Source organism: Melospiza melodia, chromosome 24 (genome assembly GCF_035770615.1).
Source record: "Melospiza melodia melodia isolate bMelMel2 chromosome 24, bMelMel2.pri, whole genome shotgun sequence".
NCBI lineage: Eukaryota > Metazoa > Chordata > Aves > Passeriformes > Passerellidae > Melospiza > Melospiza melodia.
This window is the reverse complement of record NC_086217.1, coordinates 10059547-10080985: the sequence shown is the minus strand read 5'-3', so window position 1 is coordinate 10080985 and position 21439 is coordinate 10059547. Positions and strand designations below refer to the sequence as shown.

General features: G+C 40.7%; 1 protein-coding gene across 6 annotated transcripts in view; it reads right to left on the bottom strand.

Annotated features, from left to right (window-relative positions):
• Window positions 1-21439, bottom strand: part of CEP112 (centrosomal protein 112) — a 164234-nt gene that overhangs the window by 86783 nt on the left and 56012 nt on the right. For all 6 annotated transcript variants that reach the window (XM_063175710.1, XM_063175709.1, XM_063175712.1 and 3 more), the window contains 3 exons: window positions 18149-18284; window positions 14831-14938; window positions 3733-3915 (listed from right to left, as the gene is read on the bottom strand). In XM_063175710.1, coding sequence (XP_063031780.1) covers window positions 3733-3915; window positions 14831-14938; window positions 18149-18284 — 427 coding nt within the window. The remainder of the gene's footprint in view (window positions 1-3732; window positions 3916-14830; window positions 14939-18148; window positions 18285-21439) is intronic.

Here is a 21439-nt window from a genome sequence, read left to right as displayed (position 1 = left end):
GAAGAAGGAGCAGGAAAATGATCCAACTCTGCACAGCAGCTGGAACATGGAAGTCTTTGAGCTGGTTGAGGGCACGTGGCAGATGCTGGGGAGAGAAGGACATTCAAAGGACAAAGGGGAAATATGAGGGCACAACTGGCACCGCAGACACTCGGCCCCTCCGCTTCAGTTATTAAAATTTCCTAACCTTGCTATTTCATTCCACCAAGCAAACTGGATATATATTTTGTGACCTGAAGTCTTGCTTCACAAAATCACTGATTCCATAGCAAGACTGCTTCTATTAAAACAAAGAAAGGTCTCCACCATGCAAGGAGCTCCCTGTTTCGTGAACTGATAGATAAACTAAAATTACTTAGGGAAGTGCGGAATGTATGAGCAAACTTAACAATGCTCCTAAAGAAAATCCAGATATCTAAATTAAATAGAAGTAGTGATTCAAAACTTCCCATTTAAAAAAAAACATAATCCTGTGTGATTAGCTGCTGTTTAAAGAATAACAACATGATGGCAGTTCATAGAAAACACACAGGATTTAAAAGCCTACGAGAACACAGCATGGCATAAAAGCCTTTGTACTGCTTTGACTTTTATTGACCTACAAGTCAATTTACTCCTCCCCAAGCATTACAACCCCAGGTGAAAAAATCAGAGCAAGACTCCTAAAAATGGAGAAATCCAGGCGGAATGCAACCGTTACCCAGAAATTTATCATCAACACAAAAGGTGATACGCCTCAATCAAATTCCTTTCTTGGAAATATATTAGACTTACACTTCACAAAGAAATAATATTGTTTTATATTTAATTAATATCTGGCATGGCACTCAAATCTTAATTTTTATATTCTAGTTGAGATTAAAGCCTTAATAAATTTATTTATATTTGAATAAAATCTAATTGTTTTGTATAGTGTCTTTCACACCTACGTGAAAGTAGAGACTTTGGATATGCAATAAAAAAACTAAATTAATCTTTACAGTATTAAAAGAAATTGATCTGCAGTACTCAGTCATGGCTGTCTTCAAGAATATAGTGAGAAATACATATTTTAACCACATATATTAAGAAATACATATCCGCTACTCTTTCATATGGAAAAGGATTTAAGAAAGACTTCCAGTGAATACCTTTAATAATGGTGCTTTCACATCATTCACCCAACACTGAGCAGATAGGTCCTTCAAACCAAGCTACTCATATGTGATTAACACTAATTATTATTTAAATTTTTCAAATAACCAACCCAGCAAATCCACTTTTCAGTTCGCCAAGCAAAATGGCCTCCGCTCCTATTTCATCTCACCTTCGCTGCAACACAAAGCACTCCCTAAAAATTACTGCTGTCAAAGACAGTTCCAATTTAACAGGTTTTTAAAATGCAGTGTTGTTAAACAGCCATTAAATGAGTGGGTTACCTTTGTTTAGAGCCTGATAAATGTTTCATAAAGGATATTGGCCATTAGTCACATCAGATGTTCAAAACACGCATTTTTAGTAAACATATTTGAAGATTTAAAAAAAAAAATTATAAAAAATCTGGGCTATAATTCCATAAGAAACACCAGTATTGTCTGTTGAGCTCAGTGCAAAGACAGGGGTGGATTTGAATACAAAGACCAGAGGAAGAAATGAAGAGCAATTTATTTTCCCAAATGGAAAAATCTGCGTCCTTGAAAGCTGGGAGAGTCTCACTAGAATTTAAACAAACAACAGCTCTTCTTGTCAAAGCAACTGCCTTTTCTTCCCTGATTTACATGTCATTCTCATGGCAGCAATGTTGAAATGACTGTACAGGGATATTCAAACTACAAAGAAAAGCTCTGTAAAAAGGCCAAACTCTGCTTTTCAGCCTGTTCAGATTCCCGCAATAGCTGTGAAAATTCCCAGCTTTCCACAGAGCACCTGTAGTAGCATTGTTGATCCCTCTGCAAACAGAAAGCACAACGAAACTTTGGGCTCCAACCTTTGCCAGAAAGGACCCCCAAGAGCACAAACCAGAGCTGGACTTAGAGACGCCTCCCAATTCTCAGGATTTGCTAAAGAGAGTCCCTTTCTTTTTGTATCCAGTGTTACAGAGCAACAGGGGAACTGGGATGGGCAGTGGTGTGTAGACAGAATAATTCTATATTTTTGTCCATTCCAAAACTGCCTTCTTTTAACATAGGAGTTACAGCTCTGCCTTTGTCCGCAAAAAATATAACAACGGCAGAAATGCAGGTGAGAGGAGGCTACAGTTCTGAAAAGACACTCGCATACAGATCCAGAGCTGAGATGAATCTGTCTTGGGCCAAAAAGAAAAAATGCAAAGATGAAAACCAATCCCTTGAACCATTTAAGGCTTTGTTCGCTCTTACAATGCAGCGGAAAATAAAAGGCGAGGTTTAATTTTTTTTCAGAGGCCACCTGAGTATCCCCTGCCCAAGTGTTCTCACAAAGTATATCCCGTTTTCATTGGAAAGCCACAATGGTGGAAATGGAGAAATAAGTCCTGGCTTTGCAATACACCTCTCAACCTCCCCCAATAAGCCGTTTGCTTCCTAATGGACTTCCTTAAGCCAGATTTCGATAGTCTGAGCCGTACAAAGTAAAAAATGAATTGATTTCAAAAGTCAATTTACAATTCAGTTTCATTTACCTCCATTGGAGGTGTTAGTAAGAGCCACAGCCTACCAGTCTACAGGAAAGTAGAGTGAAAATGCCTCTTAGTCTGAGCCTAACATCTCCTCGGGAAGGTGATGGTGCGCGGAAAACGTGTCACTAAAGATGCTTTACCAAAATGTCCAGTTTGGGTATAAAATAATCCGTGCGTGATAAGCAATTCTAACGCTGATCAGGAAAGATTATTTTCTGTAAACTCTTTAAACTAGAAAATCACCTTAGTTTTTAGAATATTGCCATTGCAGGCCTTTTTAATAAAGGGTCTTAGGAAAATATACCACGCCGCCCTTACAAAATACATTGAAAAAAAGGCAGGAAGATGGTTTTTGAAGTGAAAACTCATAAAGATCATTTTCCATGCTGACAGTGTGCATTTCATCCAGAAGTTTGAAGAGTCAAATGCTACCTCAGCTGGGGGTTATTCTGCCAAATGGCTTCCAACAGTGACCACAGAGATGGAGGATGGGAGGGGTACGTGTGTGTAGGAAAATAAACCTGATGGTAAGCGACCCCAAACCCACATCATCTTATCAAACATCCGACACACGGAACCAAACGCACAATGCAAATCTAGAATACAAAAACTGAAACAAAAAAGACATGAACAAAAGGAAATAAAGCCATTTGTGAGTTACCTGCAGAGATTTAAAACAAAAAAAAAGCACACGAACGAAGCAGATATAATTCACATGGATTTGCCCAGGAAGAAGAAAAGGAGGGGTGAGTGTGAGGGCTGGGGGGGAAAAAGAACAGATACCTTTTTTTCTTAAACAAATCCATCATGAAAGAAAATGAGACAAGATTATAAATAGGCCGAGTTATAGCGCACCATGGGATTTTTAATCTGGCTACCTGTGGTTTTTGCAGTTAAAGCCCTATTCAGCAGTAGGAAAGGAGGGGGTAAAGCGGAAAAAGAAAAAAAGAAAAAAAAAGAAAATCGAAATCACGTTTATGTGCCAGTTTCGCAAATGCTCCCCCAGCGAGCACCACCAACAATGCTGGCAAACAGGAAACACTCATTATCAGCAATTTCTAATAAGCGGGCGCCTTTCAAGCGTTATTGATCGTTACCTGGCCGTCTCGCTTCCTGCAGTCCTGAGTTTGGCTCTCGTGCTCTGCCATGGCAGCGCGAAGCTGCTTCTCCAGTTTCTCCATCTCCCGTTGATGGTCTCGGACCAGGCATTCGTGCGCTGTGTTGTGCTGCTGGAATAGGTGCGTCTTCTCCTGTTCATGCTCCAGCTTCAGCTCCACTATCTGATTGGACAGGGAGGAGTACAGTTCATCAATAGAACATCCTTGTCGTCATGACAACTCGTCTACAGCTTAATTTCCCCCTTAATTTCATCAAGTTGGCAATTTTATTTTTACGTCACTATTACCTCACCTCTTAAAAAGCCACCGTTAGCGTGACAGAATTCCTCCAGACAATCCCAACAATGGAGACAACCGAGCAAATCCAGCGCATCCTTACCCAATTTGTTGGTACAAATGTCGGAAGCATACGAAAAAATAATATTAAAAAAAAAAAAAAAAAAAAAAAAGGGGAGGCATTGTCGCATTGTGTGGCGGGTGCCCCCGTATCCCGCTGCTGCTCCTCACTCAGCAGGACTGAGGATCCTAAATGGTTAATAGGCAGCCTGCTCGCCCCTTCGCTTAAGTATACACACACACAACCCCCCACCCCAGCAATTAAAGCTTTGCAAGAATTCTTTATGATTTCCAAAGCGAACGCTCTTCCTGCGATATTCCTCAACGCTGGCGCATAGAGTTGTCTTTTATTTTTTTTCCCCTTAAATAAAAAAAAAAAAAGAGCAAGAAAATTATAAAAAAAACAAAGCTCTATTATCCCGTTGTCAGCTACGCTATCCCAACATAAACAGATGTATGTGTTCCAGAAGGGCACCTGCTGTGCCGCAAGCTTGCACCATGATTTCATAAGAAGCCCTCTATTCTCAGGAGCCGTTCCCAGTCCGCACCACACTGGATGCTGTGACCTTGGCCACTCTTAGCCTCTCCCCGCTTGCCTGAATGGCAGCCTGAGACCAAGGGCCTGGTTGCTGCAGCTTTGATATTAATCCTCCCGCCTGCGCACAAAGGCACCCTACCTGGCCTGCACACTGGAGCGGCCAGGCCGCCTTTGAAGCAGGTGATGAATAGGGACGGCAGGAAGCCGCTTCCCCACTGAACTCCGGGCCACACAGCTGCTAAGAACAGTCACTTGGATTTTTCTTCAGTTTTGGTGGATTTTGGAGAAGGAGGAAGGGGGGGAAGGAAGAAAAATAACAAAAAAAAAAAAAAAAAAAAAAAAAAAAAAGAGAAATCTCTTATCGTGAACATGGTGGGGTATTTTCAGCATGAGAAAGGAAAAAAAGAGCGGACGGGAGGAGCCGCTGTGTGAGCGCCGAGAGCGCCCGGCACCTTATCTTAAAGCTGTAGCATTCAATTCTGGAATCATATCAGCTGGTTGTTCGGCTTCCGCGGGGAAAATTTGAAGCTAAGTTAAAATAAATTTTTAAAAAAAGGGCATTTTCTCAAAGCGCAGATCAGCGTGTTGCAAGCTTAAAAGGGAAACGTGCCGTCCATGGTGTGGTTGGGAGCATCCTTCCACAAACGGAGCGAGGAGAAGAGCAGATGCAACACTGCACGGTTTAACGTATCTACATTATTTAATAACACTAAAGAGCTCATTAGGAGGTGCCTCAAGTCCCTGCAGGGGTTAACCCCTCACACTTTCCAGGCTGGGCCTGGCATCCTCACACCAAGTTCTTTACGTCAGGTTTTTGCCCAAGGTTTCTGTACAAACCTGGCTTCTCTTGGATGCTCACGGTGTCCATCCTGTGCCTAAGAGAAAAAGCTGTTGCTCCCTAAAATAACTGTAGAGCCTTTGCCTGATTTGGGAGAAAAAATGTTCAGTGTTCCTTCATAAATAAGACCTGATTAAAAAGTAATCGTGTCAACAGTAGAGGCCTTTCCCTTCAAACATTTTGCTGTCTTAATTATTGGGTTTTCAGCTGGTTGTTCCATGTAGGTCTGGGTTAAGGCAGTTTGCTGTGGAAAGCTTCAGTTATTGGAGATGTCACTTTTTTGCCAGAAGACAGGGCAGCAGGCAGGGAATGCGACCCAGAGGGAGCAGGGAACACATCCTGCTTCTCCAGCTCTACACCTTTATCACACCAACCAAAGTAAATTGTTTTGTTTAGTAATCTCTTCACTTATAGACATTTATAGACACAAAGATTTTAATTGAATAGGTGGAATGAGCTAAAGGTCCTTCAGTAGGAGGGGTGTTCCCTCAGCTCATCCATGGGAAGAGAAAGAGTGGTAGCATGAGGGGAGGTGCTTTACAAGAGGAAAATTTGTTGAAGAAAAATTTTAAAACCCTATTAATTTAAAGCTACGTATTCCACATGATGGATTTGGTTTGGTACTTTAAGATGTTTCTGGAAGGGAGCGGAGGCGGAGAAACAGGAGAGGAGAGAAAGGATGAGGACCAGAGCATTTTCATCCCTCAGAGGCCTCCACACCCATCTTCCCTAGTGAATATTAGCAGGTATTCCACATTCCAAACCAACAAATAGAGAGCACAAAGTGACTGAGCAGCCATTCCCTGCCCTGGTGAGCACTCCCTGAAGCTCCTGCTCCCCTCAGAACTGCTGCCAAGCACTATGGCTTCCCTTCCACTCCTCCCTCTCTCATTCTTGTATTTTTATTGGGTTGTTTTTTTAAAGGAACAAAAAAATTAACATATACCAAAAAACGGAAAGAGAAAATCCATGCTGCTTTTCAGCAACAACAGGACTTCATCACAGGAAACTGCATGAAAATTGTATTAATTCTTCACAAACCAGACAGATTCTGTCTCCTCTTTGAGGTAGAGAGAGCCTTTATGAATGATATAACAAAACCACCTCCTTCAAAAATTCTGTCATGTGGAGATCTTGCTGCATCCACCCCTTGATGCTGAGCACTTCATCAGATCACATTCAAGTGTCTGCTCCACTCCAGCACTTCAATGTCCAGGGACAGGCACTGCTAGGTGCTATACATTTCAGCCAGACAAGCAACACGACGCTCACAATGGGCATTAGGGGCGAGGCTGAAAGGAAACATTCATTAAATAATCGTGTGTGCCCTATTACCATAATCACAGGGCATTCATTGTGCCTTGGATGTTTCCTCGTCTTGTTCTCTCAAAGATGAAAATCTCTCATTCCCTTCCCTGTGCATCTGTTCCTGTCTCCAGTTATGGCCTGGACACAAAATCAAGCAGGAATGTCTGTCTGACCTGAGAGAGCCTATCTTACCACTGCTGTTATAACACAAATATTTTAAAATTATGATCTCTTCTTAGCTGAATTCTTCATTTTTTGTTTCCACAGAACACCATTCGAGGCAACAGCCAACAGGTGATTTACTAAACTGTCATCAGAACTACACTATTTATTTTAAACTCTGCTTTTAATGACACTGTTTCTTCTAAATTTAGATTTTAACCAAAATTGAAACTTCCTTATTCTTGCAGAGAAAAGGATGTTAAGAAGAAAACAAAACTCTTAACAAAGAGCTAAAAAAGATTAATGCAAGAATAGTGACAGTCTCTTGTTGTTCACTCACACAAAAAGATGCCAAACAAACCTGGCAGCGTGGTTTGTGCCCAGGCCAGTGACAACTCAGCTGGTGAACACAGGCAGATGGAACTGCACTCACAAGGGGAGGTGCTTTAGGACAATTTGTTAAAACAAGAGACCGTCTAATACAGAGCCAAGGTGAAATCCTGCTGCTGCTAGCACGCCTGAAGAACAAAGATTGACAATAAACAGCCCACTGATGGCAGGAGATGTTTTCAGAAGCCAAAGATATTTATTTTAATCAACACCAGCAAATACCTTTTGAAAGTCTCTAATTTAGACAAGGCCTTCTACTACCCAGTTTTTGCTTTTACATCACATGCTAAGTTTAGGCTTTTCAATTTTAGAACAATTTCAACTTGTTCTCAAGAACAAGCACGCCTTTGAAATTCTTTTTAGAGTCCCCAAAGGAGGGAAAGGAAATTAGTTAGCTCACTACCTCTTTGAAAAATGTAACTGCTACAATAAATATTTGACACCAAAGTATGAAAATTCATGTAAATTTATGTCCGCAATTCCAGAAATATTTTAAGTAACACCTATATAAAATATGGTTTTGCAAGGCAGGATGATTTTACAAGCACTGTTTTGGCATGACTGAACTGAGGGCTGGAGAAGCCACCAATGTATTGCACGTGTCACTGAGCTAAATTCACTCTGCAGCACACCTACAGCACGTCTGCTTTAAGCATTTCCATCCTAAAATAATTTAAGAGTTTGAAAATCAGGTTTTTACATGATTACCCTGCCCCAGTCCCTGCCCAGGCAGGGCACAGCACATGATCTGTCCCCAAAGAACAACTCCAGCAAAATGGAGCATTTTGTGTCTCCTAAGCCTATCAATAAACCTGCATGTTCCATGAGGATATAGGGATTACCCATCCCTGCAAATGCTGCTGCTAAAAGCAATCTGATCTACCAGCCTGGAGGAGTGAGCGCTAATCATGTTGGGGTCTGGTTCAGCATAACTTTGGGTAGAAAAGGAACATTTTCACTGCAAGTTAAGGGAGAAAACCAGAACAGAGCATCGTTGCAGCAGGTAAATTAAATGGATTTTAATTTACACTTTTTTGGAGGGAGATTTTTCTGTAAGTTGAAACATAAAGTCTCCCAAGATATAAGGGGTGCAATGAGCCAAGGGCAAATGGGACAGTGAAAAATACATTACCACACGTGGGGCACTGTACATGACTTTCTATTTCATTGCAGGCTGCAATAATTTAATTGGTATGACTGTGTTTTCTGTAATACTTACACCTTTTCACCAACCACTAATAATTCTTTTTCAACTGCAAACTAAGAATTGCAAGAAATTCTTTAAAAGAAACAAGCCAGTCTTTAGCCAAACTGCAGTTTGATTTATCCTCCCCTAAAATAATGCACCTGAATGGTCTCACTCTCACTACATAAAATTATATTCCCAATCTATACATTTTTACTCATAAAGGCTTTTTAGAATTTTAATATTTTTAAAGTATGAGCAGCACAAACTCCACCTCAATCATTCCATCTTCCCAAGCTTCTGGCATGCGTAAATTTGGTTTTAAATCACAGAACCACAGAATTGTTTGAGTTGGAATGGACCTTTAAAGCTCTTCTGATTCCAAGCCCCTGCCATGGGCAGGGACACCTTTCATTGTCCCAGCTTGCTCCAAGCCCTGTCCAACCTGGCATTGGGCACTTCAGGGATGAGGAGTCCACAATGTCTCTGGGCAACCTGCGCTAGGGCCTTACTACTCTTATAGTAGAGAATTTCTTCTTAATATCTAATCTAAACCTGCCTTCCATCAGCTCATGGCCATTGCTCCTTGTCCCATCACTACATGCCCTTGTGAAAAATCCCTCTCCAGCCCTCTTGTAACATTATACTGGAAATGGAGTTGCATCCCATGATTAAATCCAACTTGGTGCCACGACGAACATCAGGAGGTTCCTCCCCTTCCCTTCCCTCCCCAACCCACCCACACCCCCAAACCCATCACAGGCTGCAAAGAGAAATATTCCTTTCCAACTAGCAGACCTTGAGCCACTGCAAACGCCTGTCTGCAGCAGAATTTGCTGTGTGCAGTCTTTGTTTAGGGATTCAGTTTATCCAAGGGCCTCCTCTGAACACAGAGCTGCCTTCCCAGCCTGGCTGCTTACCGCAGGCACCCGTTTGTGTTTCTGGAATCGCCTCCCTCTCCCTCCTCCCCTCAAAGTGGATTCTTTGACTACACAGGGAGCTCAGGCTTTCAACTCTGCATCACACACGGCTCAGATGCCTGAAGGAGACCGTGCAAATACCCATCTGTCTGGTTAACAATTCTGTAAACAGCAATGGCACCATGAGAAGATTTCCACCCACTCTTCACTTGGAGGTTAAATTCGTCTCCTTTTCCCATTTGTGAGTTTTAGCTATAAAGCAAAAAGTTGATGTTGATTGAAGAAACTATTCCTCAGATATTCTGCACAAATGGTATTCATCTGTGTCTTAGGATGGTTCAAAGGAAACGTTTATGCATCCTAGATTAATTTATTAAATGAAATTTATGCAGCTTGTTGCCGATGACATGAAAAATTTAGAGCTTCTACTAACGTGCTCATTTGGCCTCCTTGCAAGAACAGACTGTATTTCAATTATCTTCGAGTACAGACAAAGAGGAGAGGAACAAAGCTTTTCACAAAGACTCTCTCCTCACAACTAAACCAGCATACTAAAAATGGACTGTGGATCTCTGAAAATAAATGGCCAGGTTAATGCACAGCTAAGAAATGCTTGGGACATGGGTCTGTCCAAGGAACAGCAGATTTCAAACTGGGCTTTGCAAGTGTTTCCTTCACTTGGGCGGGTAACAGATTGGTAAAAGAGAAGCTGAAAAACCAGAAAATGAAGAATGAGGCCAGAAGGGAAGCCAGAATGGAGGTGCAGTGGGAGGAACTCCTAACAGCACAAGGGTATGGGGACAAAGCGAGCTGGAGGTGGAGCTTGTTATCTCCATTAGTGTTAATTACTAAGTGAAGCCTTTGCCTGAGAGAACCTCATTCTTTTCTTTAAATTAACCTCACTAGAAAGTTATAAAAGACAAAAAGATCTACAGAATATTCTTCCTCTCCTCTCAATAACACTTTTCTCTGCTCCAGCACACTGCTAAAACAAGAACAGTGTCCCCAGCAGCACCTCAGATGTTGTCCTTGCTGCTGGCAGGTAACATTACAAACATGCTTTTTTCACTTTTAACCAGCTATTTTGCACTTCTTTACTTCACTTCTTTTATTATAAAAGGCATATTTAAACTTAACCACACCTTTGTCTTGCTGCCAACTTAAAGGCATTGTCTATTGGCTTGTCTTTAGCATGATTTCAAAGTGATTTCATTAAATATCCAGGAAAATATTTCTGAAGGTGTCTCTTCCCTATTTGGATTCATAGAACAAGATGACAACTCTAATTTCTTCATAACTTTTACAGAAGTCAGATCCCAACAATAAATGTCACAAGAAAGGATTTCCTGAGATACAGGGTGATTCTTCAGCTATCATGTAACAACTTTCCACTTTCCTATGGAAGCATGAATAATTATTTTTAAAGGGAATAAACACAGTTAAAGATGAACCAAATCAAAAGGATTATTTATATATTTAGACTGGCATTTAATCTCAGAGAGTATGGCCATAATTCATCAGGTAACCTCATCCTGCTATCACAATAACTCAAATGGTTTGCTACTGATGGAAAATAAAATTTCCTAGGCTTTGGCTCTCTTACTAATCTTGCATCTCATTTATTTCACATTCACTCAGTCACTTCAGCAACTGTTCACAGCAAACCATGGGTGTAACAGTGATCACAGTTATTATTAATAGTTTGGGGATTTTTTAAAGGACAAGCTAATGTCATTTAAGCATTAGAATCACATTGAGTTCACTGGAAGTGTTCCATTCTCAACAATTTATGAAAATCTGCTTGAAACAAAGGTGTGTATGTACTTGAGTGTGCTGGGGAATGTCCCTGCATGAAGCCCTGTCCCATCTATGCCATGGAACCACCACTCCCCACGAAAGATGTGCTCTCAGAAAGTGCTCAACTGACAAGGATGTGGGAAAAAAACCAGCAAGTTCCTTAACTTTTCTGTCAAATTTGACTAAAATCCATTACTGGAAAGTCTGGGCACATGATCTTTCAAACATTTGGGCTCACAGAAGATGAACTCGTCAGAAACACTTCCCAGGTATTTTGAGCTGGATTGAGGATGTAATTAGGAAGTAGGGGGGAAAAATGAAAAAAAAAAAAGAAAAAAAGGGAGGGGGTGCAAAAAACCAAACAACCTTTCTTCCTGTGCTGACAGTGCCATAAAGCCCAACTACAGATACTGCAACCATTTCAAAGGCAGGAAAGGCTGAGGCCTTCACTGTGCTGTCCACTGGCTTTGAAGTGCCGCAAGCAGCTGCTCCCAGCAGATAGCAACTCTGGTGCTGCTGGAGTTATTTTTTTTTTTTTCTTCAAAATATACTTTCAAATCTAACAGCTGCAAGTAGAACAAAGTTGAGCTAAAGTATATTTAAAGAAGAAGAAAAAAAAAAAAAGCCACCAGTTTCTCTCTCTGAGAGTGTTCTCAGTGGATACTTCAAAAGCAAGTGGCACCGAATCAGATGGAGCTGGGACCAGGAGGGACATGAGACAGCTGAAACCAAATACTGCAAGATCCAAAAGTTCCTTTTTGCTTTATTAATGGATTTGAGTGCATTTGAAAAGCTAATAAGATATTAAGTGCTGTGGTTTTTTCCAAATTATTTTTGAAGCAAAGGATAAAGGTAAATAAGTATCAATGTATCGGGGTATTTGTTGTAATAAATATCAGATAAATATCAATGTATGTCTAATCTGCAGGCAGAGCAATCTTTCAGGCCCACAATGAACTGTCCATGTTCACACAAATATTTGTTTTGAAATCAGGATTCTAGTAGAGTCCTGTGACATCAACCATTCAGATAAAGCAGAGAAGTGAAACCACTGCTCCAAGTGCCTACACTCCCAAAATGTCTTTCAGATTGGGGAACTGGGTAACACATCAGTTAATTTGGTTCCTTATCACCAATCTGATTAAAATTATGGACAACTGAATTGTCCAGGTTGCCATCAGTGCTACCCTTGCCACTCACCATGAAAGCCAACAAAAAATATATCTGTAGGGCAATTTCCCTTCCCTTTTGATGTCTAAACTTCATTTTTTCAATTAGATTCAGACACTTGAGGCAAAACATCTCGAAGCAATCACTACATTTCTCAGGTAGCTAAAATATCCAGGTTTTTGGTTGGGTGTCTATTTCCAACTGGAAGTCTGCTGGAGCCCTGTCAAAATGTATCCCCACTTTGAATTCACTGCTCTATTTAAACACTTTAAATCAGAGTGCTCCTTGCCAAGTAACAACCAAAGAAATATGCAGTAAAACAAGGCAAGGAAAAGTCTGCTTTAAAAAATAGTTTAGAAGTTCTGAAGCATAAATAGAGAGCAGTGCAGAGAAACAGAAGTTGGAAGGACTGAAAGGAAATTTTAAGAGTGGAAGAACTGAGCTCATCCTGCTCCGTGGTGGGGCTGGAGGGGCTCTGTGCCTCCCAAAGAACCTCATTCCCACTGATAACCCCCTGCAATCTGCAGGAAGTGCCACGTATTCTTCATGCTCACCAACTTTCAAAGAACATTCCAGATGAAGGACAAAGAGAAAAAAAATTTTTAAAAGGGCATAAACAGGATTCTACTGAAAATTCTTCTTAGGCTCTCATTGTTTGGCTGTTTAGGGCTGAAACCCTCGGGTTCCAGTGATGTCTCATAAAGCTTAGCTGTTCTTTCTTAGAGTAAGAGCAGCTATCCTGGATAAAATAAATGGGAAGCAGTAAACATCTCAGTGAAAAAAGCTTTTACTGATGTTTACCACAACACCAACATTGCTACAGAATAGATTCACCAAAAAATTTTTAACTCTCATATTAATTTCTTGCTTTGTGGGTTTTTTTGACACAGTCAAATAAAAGAAGACACATAAAACCAAACCATGAAAATATGAGATATTATCATTTGCCTTTAGTGTGCAAAGTCAGCTGAATATTGGCAGAAAATTTTATCTATGGCTTGGTGGATATTACAAGGGACATTAAAAAATTACCATTTGTAGGTAGAACAGGAATGTTGTAACTTCCAATACACTGCAGGTTAGCATTTATCTCTACAGATTAAAATCTGGGATGGGAAAATGGGAACAAAGTATTTTAATAAATGCTTACTTGGGACTTTAAAGAGGCACTACAAATTATGAGAACTGTAAAGAAAAAATGTGAGCCAACCATATCCCCAAAATGATGTGAAAACATGACTAAATAAAAAATTCTTTAATTGTCCAACTGACCCTGACACTCCCATCATGCTCCTTTCAGCAAGTCCTTGACACACCAAACTTCCTCACCTTTCCTGCACAAATCCCCAGTATCTCTGACTATTTCTGAATCACTAAATACAGGAATCATCATAAATAACATCTCCCAGTTAAGCTGAACACCTGTGAGATGTCCCTCACCCTTCCAGAGGCCAGCGTGTCACCTCTGTCAGGTGGCAGCACAAGTGGTGACGTTGCTTTGATCTGACCCAACAAAATCCCTTCTGTTCCAAGAGCCACACACAAAACACACCATTGTTCCTCCCCAGCCCAGAGCAGGGGTCTCTCAACACCTACCAAAGCGATCTTGTTCCTAAATTCCCTGAAAAAGCCCCTTCCAGATGGGCCAGAGCAGGCCTGGCTCCAAAGCCAACCGCAGCGTTTCATCCTCTCACGGCACAGAAGATAAACAGAAATGAAACCACATTTCCCTGCTGGAAATGCAAGCTTAGATCCACACAACAACAGTGATAAGAGAGAACTTTCATGGATTAACCACCTCGTTCCTACAAAGTACTAAAAATCCCTTTTCAGTCCTTCAGCAGGTGTTACCAACAAAGGCCACTTTAATTTCATGACCAAGAACCAGCTCACACCGTGTCTGGTGCAGCTCCTCAGCTCCCAACTCTGTGCCATGCAATAATTTCTCTCCTTCTGCTTTCCCCCCCTTTACATTTCACAGCAGTACTGAACAAAACTTTCTTGTCTCCACCCAAACGTTTCCTGAGTATTTCCCAACCCTGAAATTACATTACAAAGAAGAAAATCACGTTCAGTGGGCCAAAACAAGCATTCATACGAACACTCCCCGTGTCAAAAATGATAAAAAGAATAAACTGCTGTTTCTTGACAAGAAGAGAAACAGATAATGTGTTAAATAATTGAACCTGGTGATTATGAAAATAGGTGTAAGCCTGGGAAACAATTTGAAAGAGTCAGAGGTATAAAGGGTTGTGAAGGGGAAACAAAAAGTAGAAAATACTGTGTAGAAAATACTACATCCCCGTCCAGCCCACCACAAACTCTGCATATCTATAAATGGTGTTTTTATAGGAAGGACAGCTACACACAGTGACCTACAGCTGCAGGAAGGGTGTTTTCTCCCCTCCACCTGGAGGAGCAAAGCAACTGACCTGTTGTTCATATCCTTTCTTGATCTCATCCAACTGCCAGGAGAATTCTCTGGCTTGCTTTTCCCGGAGCAATTTTGATCTGCTTAGATCTGCTTCAACCTCTGCCATCTACATGGGAAAAGAAAGGGAATATTTAATTTTTTTTTTAAAAGAAAGGCATAGCTTGAAATGTTCTGACATTTCTACAGTTGTTTGTAAACCATCAAAGAGGAGAATATCACTTGTTGGGAATGATAAAAACACCATTTGTATGTGGTGGAAATGAATATTCAGCCTCTACAGGATTATTAGTTACTCAAGGACACAGTGATCACTGTTGTGCCACTCCCTAATTACAAAGGACTGGCTCAGTTTTTCACTCAACAGTGCTGAATATCCCATCGAAATTAAGTGAATATTTTCTCTAGACACATTTAAGACTCAAATATATTTCACTTAAAAATACACAGCCGGTGGAAATTCAAGGGAAATCATGTGCGAGTCAGAGCATAAACTGCACAATTAAAGCAAGTTTACATTAAATCAGAAAATAACTTTAAATAACTTAAAAGAGAATTATTTGGCTGCAAGTGAAGTCCTCTGAAGATAGTCATCGCCTATGAATAATGAGTCCCACAGATTCCAGCACGCAGCATCAAGGAAGCAATTTCACAACTCAATTAACAAAGGCTTTTGTATCAAAAGCACAACTGTTAGCTGTACATCAGGCATGTTTCCAAGGGAATATATATATAAATATATATATATGCAACTCTGCTGCAGTGCACACTCATCAATGACTTTCAGATCTAGATCCCAACATAAGCAGTGAACAAACCGTGTCCCTAAAAAGGAAAAAGAAGTGGAGGGGTTTGAAGGACCACAAGCCCATCTGCTCCACAAAAAGAAGAAACCCATGAATTTCTGAACCACAAGCCAAAACCCTGCTTGGCCTGAGGGAGTGCTCAGTGTTCAACAGATGTCTGTGCCAATTGGCCTGGACATCCCTCCCCAGCCAGGAAGGAGGAGAAAAGGCAGCACTTGGAGTGGGAACAGCATTTTATTGCAGAGTACTCCAGCAGGAAAGGAAGGGACTGGAGCAGGAGCAGTTGGGCACATAGAAAGTGGAAAAAGAGAGCAGTGAGGAAGCAGCTCCTGAACCTCACTGCTATCATCTGCCATTAGGAAAAGGGACTGCAATCAATGTTTTATGAACCATGTTCTTCCGGCTCCAAACTTACTCAAATTGCATATCCATGGCCATATTTTACTCAGGTTAATAAAACACAGAAAAATAACAGATCTTGTTACTGCACTAAAGGAGAGTTGTTTTTTTTTTGGTTTTTTTTTTTTTTTTGAGAGAGAATGAAAATGTTCTAAAAAATGAAATAGTAAAAACACATGCAAAGATGCTTTAAATCTACTGGCCTCTGCAGATTGATTCGTTAGGTCACATTCATCTATTTCCAACAAAGGCTCTTGATCATTGTTTGCCAAACCCAGGAAGCCCCAGATCTACAGTACCATGACACAGCCTATGTATTATTTTAATTAGCACTGGAAAAAATGCAGATCTTGCAGTTAAACACGTGCCACCCACCCACCAGTGGACATCAGGTGACTCTTAATAATCACAAGCTCGACAAAATAGGAAGCAGATGGCAAAATAAATGATATTATCACAGAGCCAAACTAAAGAATCAAATATTGATTGCAACAACTGAAAATGACCCCATCCTACCCATCTCCATAATTAACTTTATCTCACACCAAAAATGGGTTTAAAGCCCAGTTATTCCTAATGCAGATAAAAGGACAGTGTTGCTATGGCTACTGCAGTTGTTTTGTAAGTAATACATCCCACCTCAGCACAAAACACAGAATTTTCCAGTACGTTCCAATGGACTGGGGGATTTATCTCAGAGTATGTGGATGCAGAGGAATGAGAAAGGCCAAAGCCATGAAGAGAGAGCTTCAGCAGTGTCCCTTTGATGTATTTCCTTGGATTTCCTTGGTTCCTGTAGAATAGAGCCACTCAACTGCACAATATCATTTAGTATTTCTAGATTTTAACACCCCAGCTGGGAAAGAGTAAATCTCTGGCTGATTCATGGAGTACAGCAAAATTGACTTTCAAAATTTCCCACAATGCAGCAATATTCTGAAGGAAATTTACTGACATTTTAAAACTAGTTAACTATGTTTTCCAAATGATTTTGGATTGGTTTTCTTTGCTGAAAGTTTTTTTAAGTGAATGAATCTATTATTAGCCTTTCTAGAATTAGACAACATCCCTTTTAGATCAGAACTAGGATATTATTTTAAGTCATCATGAAGAAATTGCAGGAGGGCCACACAGTACAGAAAATGTCAGATTAAAACTGTGGGATTTGTTGTATTGCCCTCGTGGGTCTGGTTTGCTGAACGCATCTTGCTTTTATAAGTTTGTTCTTGCTTTTTTTTTTTTTTTAAATTTCCAAATTCTATTATTCGCTGTCTGCATGGGTATTAAAAATAGCAGCAGTGAAGATTTTCAAAAAACTTTGAGAACAACAAAAAGGGAATTTCCTCAGTCCTAAGGCAGCACTTCCAGTCCATTCCAGCCACCCATTCCAGTCCCAGCCGGCAGCACCCTCCTGTCAGCAGCGAGGTTTGGTCAAGGCAGGTGAGGTTGGAACTTGTAATCCAAGATTACAAGCTGGAGTTCTGCCTGGTAATCTCAACCACATGAGGAGTTAGGAAATATCACTTTTCTCTCCTTCTTTTTGATCACCTATTGCTTGTTCCTCCTTTCTTTCACTCCTTGGGCTGCTTTTGTAAACTCCCCAGAGAGCTCTTTAACTACTGTTTGCTCCATAAGAAATTTAAGCCACTAAACTCCCTGATTTTTCAGGGACAGAAAAGTGGATTTTTCCATCCTCTGCACATGACTGCCAGCAGCCACCATGGCTCTGCCCCTGTTTGGGCTCAAACTGATTACAGGAGCTCATTAATGGAAGACAGAGTCGCTGGGAAAAGAGTAGGAAGAGCCACATTTAAGTGGGAAACGACAAGCGTTGTTCCATAGGGTGTATAAACTAACCCTTTATACTCTCACTCCTGAAAAATCCCTAATCAGTATCATAACTGCAGATATCTTTATAACAATGACAATCCTGGCTTTGTCAGAAAGATGAAACACCCGCCACCATCCCTTTCTGACTCGCCGCAAAGACACTACATTGTGAAAGATTTTGATGTGGCACTCTCAAGTGGAGCATGTTTCTGGCATTATAAGATCAGAATCCGCTATCCCACTGCGCCAGAGTTTCAGAAAGGCTGGCATTGTGACCTCCTCACCCGCTGTTTCATTTCTGCAGAGTCTTTCTCTGAGTTCAGCTCCACCTGCCGCTTAAACTCCTCCAGGGCAGCGCCTGCCTGCTGGGCCTGCAGCCTCTGTACCTCCGTCACCCGCCTCAGCTGCTCCTCCTTCTCCCTAGAAAGTCACAGAAAATTTTCAGAGTTCAAGTATCAAATAAAAGAACAAGTGTGCTGGTGTAAAAGAGAGGCCTTTAACCCGATCAGTTTAAAATAGTATTCAGATTTCAATTTCCTGTCCCAGCTTCTGCCCAACTTCCCTTTGCAGGGCTTTGAAGAAGGCGATGCGAGGCCGGAGTTATTTTCGCTTTCTCCGATTGAATTTCACACGCCCAAACACGGTGTCCACAGCTCACAACAAAACCTCCACCTTCAAAGCTTCTTTTCCCTTCAGTGGCTCTCTACCCACTGTAGAACCCCTTTTATTAATCTCATCTAATTAATAAATTTAATAATAGTAACAATGAATAAATACTAACAAATTAGATTTCATTAAATTAGATTTAACACCCCTCAATACTTAAACAAAACTCTTTTTAGCATGATTGCCTTTCCAGATTAAAAAAAAAAAAAAAACAAAACAAAAACCCAAGAAAATTATCCCAGTGCCATCTTTGCTCAGACAAGGTGCAGGATTATTCCCTGCTTGTCATAAATCAAAATGCAAAGCAGGGCAATGCCTGACAGGTGGCTCCTTCTTAATCTATTAGAAAGCCATAATGCTGTGATGTTATTCAGCCTTTACAGTAATGACAGATGTTAAATCTCTGTGCAAAGATATTTCATATCAACAGCCTACACTATTTGACATATTAAACCTGATACATCTATAGAAACCAGGCTGGGTTTCCTCAGACTGGATGGTACATCAATAGTAATGTTTCTGTAATATTTTATGTACATTCACATATATGAAAAGATACACATGAAAAGACGGAGACATTCACTATATTGACACAACAGAGAGAAAAATTCAGGTAAGTTATAAATATTTCAGATGTGAGTACTCAAATATTACCAACTTTTATTAACTTGTTACTGGTTTTGTTATTAACTTTTTGTTACGTGTTCCAGCTCCCACAGGCCAGCAGAGCTGCCTGACTTTGTGCTCAGACACTGGAGAACACGATGGTGGCATCCAGGGACAAAGCTGGCTCCACCCATGGCTTGTAACAGAAGACACATTCACACAGACCTGGGGCTGACATTTTCATTTTGCAGGCAGAGGAAGTACCTCCCGATAAATTTCCCATTTTGACAGGAATTATTTCCATATAAAACAAAGAATCTGACACGTAAGAGACGGAAAAGCCCAGTTAATTCATCTCATCTGTCACCTTGCCAGCCCTGGAGGAGCTGCTGCAGCACTGAGAGAGCCTTTCAGAGAGGTCAGGAAGCTGCCAAGCCCAAAGTTACAGTATTCACATCCTCTTCTGTGGTTTGCAGGCCAGACTTTGACAATGGGACAAAGAACATAATCCTACATCTTCACAAAGAGGCTGTTTGCAGTGCAGGAGAGCAGGGTAATTCCATTAGCAAAGAGATCAAAGACATGCCACAAGCCCTGAGTCAGTACATTGCTGTTTACTTCTAGAGGTTCTTTTCATGATGTATATTTAAAAAAAAAAAAAAAAAAAAAAGATTTTATTTTGGCTTCTCACTCACAGCTGATGGAATAATTGGGAATAGGGAGACTGCTCCTCTCCTTACAGAAAAAGGAAAATGCCTTTTTTCACCAGCAGAAACTGGAGAAAATGGAACAAAATTCTGTACCACAGTTTTGGTGATGATTATTTTGGGGTTTTGGTTTTGCGTTCTTAGAATACCTATGCAAATTATCTTCAAATTTGCTAGAGAGCATCCACCACCCCTCCAGATATATTTTACTTCCACAGCCTCACTGATTCCATTTCCCACACTCCTTTTAGGGGGCAGCACATCTGTATTAATCTAAGCCATCACATTCCCCATACATTTATGAGACAATAACAATTATTCAGCAAAAATCATCACTACCAAAATCAACATTTCTTTCCCCATCTAAACTCAGATGGCAAAATACCATTTAGGGTTTAAATTCCTCCCACAGAGGATCCAAAGGACACAAATCCCACGTACAAAACTCCTCGCCATTCCTCAGGATGGGCACACCAGTGACACCTCCAGAGCTCAGAGTGATGGGAGCTGTCTGATGGATCAGTTTTCCATCTGCTCCTGCTGTTTGGCTCAGTTATCCCCCAAATCCCACATTCCAGGGAGCTGCTGAATACAGATATTTTTAATTTTACAGCTGTTTGACACTGAACTACATTAAGCACATTAGTCCCCTCTCCCAGAACAAAATCTACCTCAGAAAGAAAAATATAAAGAGCTCTGCCCACATTTGTTACCTTGGAGAGACCATGGGGAGGGGGAAACGTCCCCTTCTCCTCCCAAAGATCCAATAATTCAAAAATGAGCCCTGGATAACAAATCCCTCTCCCTGCAAAACACATCTAATAATTCCACTCCACACTGGAATCAAACCCAAAACTCAAAGCTTATTCAAACCCATCCACACTGCCAAGTGTCACAAGACACTGGGACGGCAGCTTTGGTCCAGTCAGATGGAAACACAACAAATCTACACTTAAAAGGGCAAGATATCAGGCCTTGTGCTCATAGTGAGGCTCCAAATTTATGCATCTTCTTCCTCAGGAAGAAATTCTTATTTTGAGATATTATGATGTAAACTTCCAGGAACGTGGTTTTTATGCACCTTCCTTTCTTTTAAGGACTTAATCCCATGAATAAATGCAACATCTCATTATAAGCAGGAAAAAAACTTCATTTTTAAGGATGTGGGAGCCAGAAGTCTCTATTTTTTGTGCAGTTCAGATTTGTACAGAAGCTTAGAAAACCTGTACAACAATGGCCCTCGGTTCACAAATATAAGAAAAGCTTCACTTTTTTCCCAAGACACTGAGCAATGTGCCTTGCATGAAGCACTAAAATATTCACTTTGAAGATTATTTTTTTTCAGTTGGACTAGTTGTGGGGCCCAGTACAATACAATTACATCACTTAAATCCCCTAAAGCTGAGCTGGCCTGAATATAAAAACAGGGTGAATTTACTCTTTGCCCCCAATTTAAAAAGCAGCAAATTCCTTTTGTTTCAGTGTATAAAGGACATGGCAATGGAATGAGGAGTCTTACACAGCACAAATCATCTCAGGGAAAGTTGACTGTGAAGTCCAGAATTTCAATTTCAGAAATCAGGACCCTGACGTGCA